Below are 6,249 nucleotides of genomic sequence, written 5' to 3'. Positions count from 1 at the left end.
GATGTATATTTCATTCAAAAACAACGGAACCTCCTTTCGCTCTCTCCGCAGTAGTCGCCTCCGCGCTTTGTTTCAAGTTGACGGTAACGATTTCATTTCTTTAATTCAGGTTCCTTGGAGCGACAGCACAAAGAGTTCCACCCTCCCCCACCCCCCAAAAAATAATTGAAGTGCATCACTTAGAACCTTGAATACAATTTTAATGAAGTGGAGGAGATGAGGGCAGCTTGCTTCGCATTGGAGGAGGGGAACCGGCGGCAGCCGAAGAACTGGGAGACTTGATCAGGGCCTTTTTCCTTCCGCAAGGACAGCTTTTAGCCCTGGAACGACTCAGAGTCTGGGTGACCAGGAGGCAGGGTGAGGGTCGGCGGGGCGGATGCACTCCCCGCGTCGGCCTCCAGAGTCCCGGGTCGGCCAGCAGCGTTTGCCAGCAAGAGTCAAGGACCCCGGAACTGGGGACTCGAGTGCGCTCCGCGCTGCGCCGCTGCGGGAACCTAGATTCGAGAAACGCTTCCGGAGGCCTCGTCTGCGCCCCTCTCCACTACTACCCCTAATTCGGCCTCTGGAAGCCTAATAAAATCTGTCCGGGTTGGAAGTGGAAGTGATTTCGCTCCTGGAGCCAGCGTAGACGCGACCCACTAGCCTGTTTCCACGTTTGCTGAAGCTCAGCCGGAGGAGCCGGTTGGCTCCAAGGGAGGGAGAGGGCGGGGAGCACAGCTCCGAGTAAAATTACGCCTTGTTGGTAAAAAACGCCCAGTGGGTTTTCCGGAGGGTATTAGTGCACCTGTGCGTGTAAATGTTGTCTGAATGTGCCTATTTGTGAACGTCGCGTTCACAGGTTTCAGTCTGTATGTTTTAGCAAAACCCTCTCTTATATAGCTTAAAAGGACCCTATTTAAAAGCAAAGCTGCGCCCTGGCCAGTTTGGCTCAGCGGTTAGAGCGTTGGCCTGCGGTCCGGAGAGACCCGGGTTCGGTTCCCGCTAAGGGCACGTACTTCGGTTGCAGTTTGTCCCCGGCCCTGGTTGGTCGTGCGGGTGGCAGCCACTCGATGTGTCCCTTCACATCGATGTTTCTCACTCTCTCTCCCTCCCACTCTATCTGTACAAAAAATGGAAAAATGTCCTCGGGTGAGGATAAAACAAACAAACAAACAAATAAAAGCAAAGCTGCGAGCAAGTAAATATAGATGTGTGCGTTTTGTTGTAATGTATATATAAATTAGTGAACGAATCTTAAATGGTCGGTCTTGGTGCGGGGCTGAGGGGAATCATAATTCGCCTCGGGAGTAAAATTGGTGTTTGGTGATTTAAAAAAAAAAAAAAAAAAGATTTAACACAAAACAAAATTTTTTTAAATGTGTTTTTTGTTGTTGTTCAAGGTCCATACAAGTAAGTCACTCAGACAAACAAAACAACACAAAATAAAAGGGAAGTCCACCAGGAATTGTTCTGATGAGGAAGATGACTACAATAATACTCCTGTGGAATGAAGACCTGGTCCGAGGGCCAATGGCGCCGTGGCTTTGCTCCCGGGAGTCCTAACCGCCCTGCTCTTTCTCCATTCGAGATCGCCCGTGCTGCCCTCCTGACTTCCCTCTTGGGTCTCTTGGTGTCTGGACCGACAGATCTGCCGATACCCTGGCCCAGACAACTCCGGGTCCTCGCGCTCTGCAGGACACGCAGCCCCGAACTCTGCAATCCCGGAGGCTCCTTGCACCACGAAGACAGAGGCTTGGTTGCGGGTTACAACGGAGCGGATCCGCAGGTTTCCCTGAAATGACGAGCTTCTGACGGAAGGGGGCGCCCTTGTCTTTTTAATCGTCCAAATTTACATTGGTAGTGAAATAAAGCCCAAATCTTTTGTTCTTTCTGAAATTATTGCGAGCAAATAATAGAGGAACCCCGGAACTTGAAGTCCCTGATAGTGAAGAGGAGGAAGTCCAGAGAGTCTCGAGGCGCTCTTTCAAGCCTCCACGTAGGCCATCCAGTTTAGTTCAAGTGGCAACCCCTGTTGTGGCCTTTCCCCTCCGAGTGTGAGGACTCCACAGCATGGCGCTTCCACACCCTACACACACGCTGGTCATTTGTCCCACACCCTACACACATGCTGAAGTCTCATAATTTCTCAAAGATAGTGGGTTCGCACGCAGTCTTCTTGAGAAACTGATATTAAAAGCTACTTGCTTGGGACTTCACTTGAAGGGGACGAAGGGAGGCAGAAAGCAACCTCCTCTGAACCGGCTTACAGAGGAGCTTAGACTGGACCACGGGGCTTGGATTGATTTTTTTTTTTTTTTAAATCACGAAATTGACACACACTGCCCTTGAGTACACACACTCTAAGAGTCCCAGGAAGGAAGGGTGACCACCAGCCTTGGGGCCTTTCCCTCAGCCCCAGCTGCTTTTTGGTAAACAGATTTAGAAGAGTCTGAGTCGCTTCCCAACTCCTTCCCAGGAGAGGAGCCAGGTCTGGAATCCCATCTCACTGCAGGCTGGAAATACCCAGATCTTTCTGCTGCAGCAGCCGTTCTGGGGTTTCCTGGAGAACTCTGCTGCTCCAGTTGCTGAGTGACTTGGAAGTGGGTTTGTTGGGTCCTCTCCACTTCACACCTGTGCGCTTGATCTATCGCAGGAAGCATATCTTCCTAGATCCCCCCAGCCCGTGCTGCAGGAAAGGCCAGTGCAAACCCGCTGGCTTTGATGCCACCAAGGGAACAAGTCCCACCTGGTACTATACCTAAGTTAGCGACATCAGGGAGCTGGCACAGAGGTGGAGACTGGGTGTCAGAGTCTCTGGCTCCACGGAGAGCCGAAGAGCTGGTCCCCACCAGGTTTCTGGAATTCTGCACTATGGGTCTCTGTCTACATGGCCAGGAAAAGTGTTGCATCAACCCACTCTCCACCCACCCAGGATTCAGGATGGGTGGACTGAACCACTGCAAAGTGAAAAAAAAAAAATGAAGTCTGGCCACTGTCACCTAGACTGCATGGTGTTCCCCATCTTTGGGCTTCTGGTTCTTTCACACACAAAAGGGCCTGCTGCATTTCCCACGCCTGAGACCAGCAAGCTCCGCTGGGTGTCAAAAGAAGCCAAGCAGTGCAGAAATGGGTGGTAAAGGGGCCATTTTTTGTGGGGTTTTTCTCCTGCCCAGCTATACTATAACATGTTTGGGACATGCTTGCCAGTAGGGTAGGATTCTACTCTCTCCTTCTGTAACTCTTTGTGCCTGGGAGGGACCGAGTTTGAAGGCAACAGGTATCTGTTTCCTGGAGCTCCCATTACCTGCTTAGGTAAGAACCACCAGGAACTTGAGGGAAGATTTGGAAAGTTTCGGGGCAGAAGTGAGAAATGGTGAATTATCCAGTTACTTCCTCAAACTCCATTTCTCTGGAAGGAAAGAGGACAGACCCCAGAGGGCAGCCCACTGGCTTTATTTTCATACAAGGATAAAATCTAAGAGTTGGGAATACAACCTATGGGGTGGGCAGGGCAGGGAGAAGCACCTTCTATCCTGCCCAGCCATCATCTTAGAAAAATGCTAAATGGGCAACATAGTCACAGGGGTGACACTGCCTTATCTCCTCTTCCTTGCTGGCACTGGGATGAGGGATGGGCTTTGGAAATGGAAGGGGATCCAGAGGAAGCTTCCCTGTCACCATCTCCTTCCAAGTTTATTATGATCAGCTCATTCCAGGAAAGTAGTTTCCATAGTGCTCCACAGAGCTCAAGATAGAAAGTATAAGACTAATTATCATAGCAACTAGTACTGGTTATGGTGATTATCGCCACTGCCAGGATGAATGATTACGACTGGGACAGGTCCTTTAGGTGATGTCACTCTGGCAGATTAGGCTGTAACTCTGGGCTTCACTGGCTCACTGGGACATATAGGGTACTCAGATTGTCCCTGAGAAACAGCACAGGAGCCATGGCCTGAAAAAAGTGTCACTCTGGGGGCCCCTCAGCAGAGTCCTGGGCCCCAGCCTGTCCCTGGCAAGTTCCTGGCCTCCGCAGGATACCACACACCTTCCCCCCACCTCCCCAGCCAGGGAGCTTCCTCACGGAGTAGCATTAGTCTTGACCTTGGCAAGGACCTTCTTCTCCTTGACCCTGCGATTCTGAAACCAGATGGTAATCTGGCGCTCTGAGAGGCTGGTGGCTGCTGAGATCTTGCGCCTCTTGTCCTTGGTGATGAACTTGTTGGCTGAATATTCTCGCTCCAGCTCACGCAACTGCCCCTTGCTGTAGGGTATGCGCTTCTTGCGGCCTCGGTGGAAGGTGCAGCCTTCTGGAGGGTGCTGAGCGCTTGAGTCTGCGAGGTGGAAGAGGGAGGAAGAGAAAGTCATGTTCAGGCCCCCATATAGGCACAGACCCAGGCCCCACAGACTAAGTTATCCTGCAGGAGCACCCAGGTCACCCTACAGTCGCACATGTGTTCCCTACTCCCCCAAAACTACCTGGACACCTGGGCTTCTGGCTAGTTCTCTGATCACCTCTCAGCCTTAGAAAGAGCAGGCTCCCATAGGCCACCCTCACCCATCACTGTCCTCACACCTGCAAGTCTGCAAACACACCTATTACACACAGCCAGACCTTTGCCCATGATCTCATATATCCACCCTCACATGCATTTCAGATTCTTGGCCATTCTTATAGATTCTACAGGCAAATTCTGTACAAAAGGGAACGCATTTCTGCCTCACCCCCTACACACACGCACCAATACACATACCTAAGTTATGCCTGCAGGAAATCTAAATTTTTCTTGAAAAAATCATCAAAGAGAAAGTGAGGGGTTTACTGTTTACTCTCCAGAATTTCCAGTATCTTGGTTCCCACGTCCCACACTCACTGAATGTCAAGTTATTTAGCTTTTGTGTGTGTGTGTAATTAAACTGGATTCTGCTGGGTAGGGACATCCTGAGCCCAATCCAGCAGCAAAGAAAGCCAAACGCAAATATATTGAGAGGCTTGTCGCAAGACCTCTGAGGGATGTGAAGGGGCCTGGTGGCCCACTGGTTGCAGATGGTACCTAGCTCTGGCCCCTCACACTGACCTGGGCAGGAGGGGGGGCTCTACCCAGGCTTTCCAACTACTGGGACCTTCCTTCGGAGTCCTAATCGCCAAAGAGGATCACCAAACTCCTCTCCGCCAGCCCCACGTCTCCCTCCACTTCCTCCCAGGCAAGTACCAGTGGGGTCTAAAACCGCATACTTGGTGCCAAGGGGACCCAGAGTAGTGAATCAGGTTACCTGTAAATGCCGTCTTCCAGAAGGAACCCGGTGGATTCTGTTCTCCCTGGCAACACATCTGGCTGTTCCAGCCACCAGTGAGGGCCCAGGGCTGGTAACTCTCCACCGGCATCAGGGCGTCGTGGCGAGGCTCCCCAGGGGTGCCCAGAGTCTGCACCACTGACACATCTAAATAACTGGCCATAGGCTGGTAGGGTCCCGGGTACCCCGGGTAAAAGGCAAACTCTGGGTGTCGGCTGGGGTACTCCTCCCCGGCGCCGGGAGTCTCCGCGGGGTAGGCGGCCAGGGTGGCTGCCTGGGCACAGGGTTTCAGAGAGCTGCGGGACAATCGGCAGGAGTAGTACCCGCCTCCAAAGTAGCCATAAGGCACCGGAGCTGGGGACGCCCCCTGGGGCACCCCAGGACACGGGTGGCACTGCTTTGGTGGTTCCGCAGAGCCCGGCAGATCCAAGGGGGAATAGTTGACAGCTGGCATCAGCGTCGGCGCCGCGGCTGGGTGGCTGGTCAGTGGGGAGTGGGCGACCAGATTCCGACTCCCTCCCGCTCCCAGCAAGCCTTCGATATCCTTGGCCCCGTCCAAGGTGGCATAATTGCCCGGCTCCATGAGGCCGAGGGTCGGCTCATGGGGTGCTGAGAGTGGGGGGTTCTAGGGGCACCCGGCTCGCTCTCCCCACCCAGGCCCGGGGAATCCAAAGCGTTTTAAATCGCTCGGAGCTCGAAGGGCGCCAGCATTCGCTCGGCCTGGGCGTCTTGACGCAAGAGACGCAGGTGCCCGGGCACTCGCACTGATTGGCTGCGGCCTGGGGAGAGAAGCAATAAAATCTCCTTGGCAGAAATTGCGAAAATACTTTACGCCCCCCTCCGCCTCCCTCTCCTCCCTCTTCTCTCTCTCTCTCTCTCTCTCTCTCTCTCTCTCTCTCTCTCCCCCTCTCTCCCTCCTTCCCTCTTCTCTCTCTCTCTCTCTCTCCCTCCTTCCCTCTTCTCTCTCTCTCTCTC

General features: G+C 53.0%; 1 protein-coding gene across 1 annotated transcript; it reads right to left on the bottom strand.

The window, feature by feature from the left end:
- Window positions 1-3,910: 3,910 nt before the first annotated feature.
- On the bottom strand, window positions 3,911-5,958 carry HOXB13 (homeobox B13). Its single transcript, XM_036269482.1, has 2 exons — window positions 5,254-5,958; window positions 3,911-4,313 (listed from the first exon to the last, which is right to left on the bottom strand). Exons 1-2 carry the CDS (start codon window positions 5,855-5,857, stop codon window positions 4,060-4,062), a joined length of 858 nt encoding a protein of 285 aa, XP_036125375.1. The 5' UTR covers window positions 5,858-5,958; the 3' UTR covers window positions 3,911-4,059.
- Between the last annotated feature and the right edge of the window lie 291 nt (window positions 5,959-6,249).

Source organism: Molossus molossus, unplaced genomic scaffold (assembly GCF_014108415.1).
Source record: "Molossus molossus isolate mMolMol1 unplaced genomic scaffold, mMolMol1.p scaffold_m16_p_19, whole genome shotgun sequence".
Taxonomy (NCBI): domain Eukaryota; kingdom Metazoa; phylum Chordata; class Mammalia; order Chiroptera; family Molossidae; genus Molossus; species Molossus molossus.
This window is presented reverse-complemented; position numbering and strand designations above follow the sequence as displayed.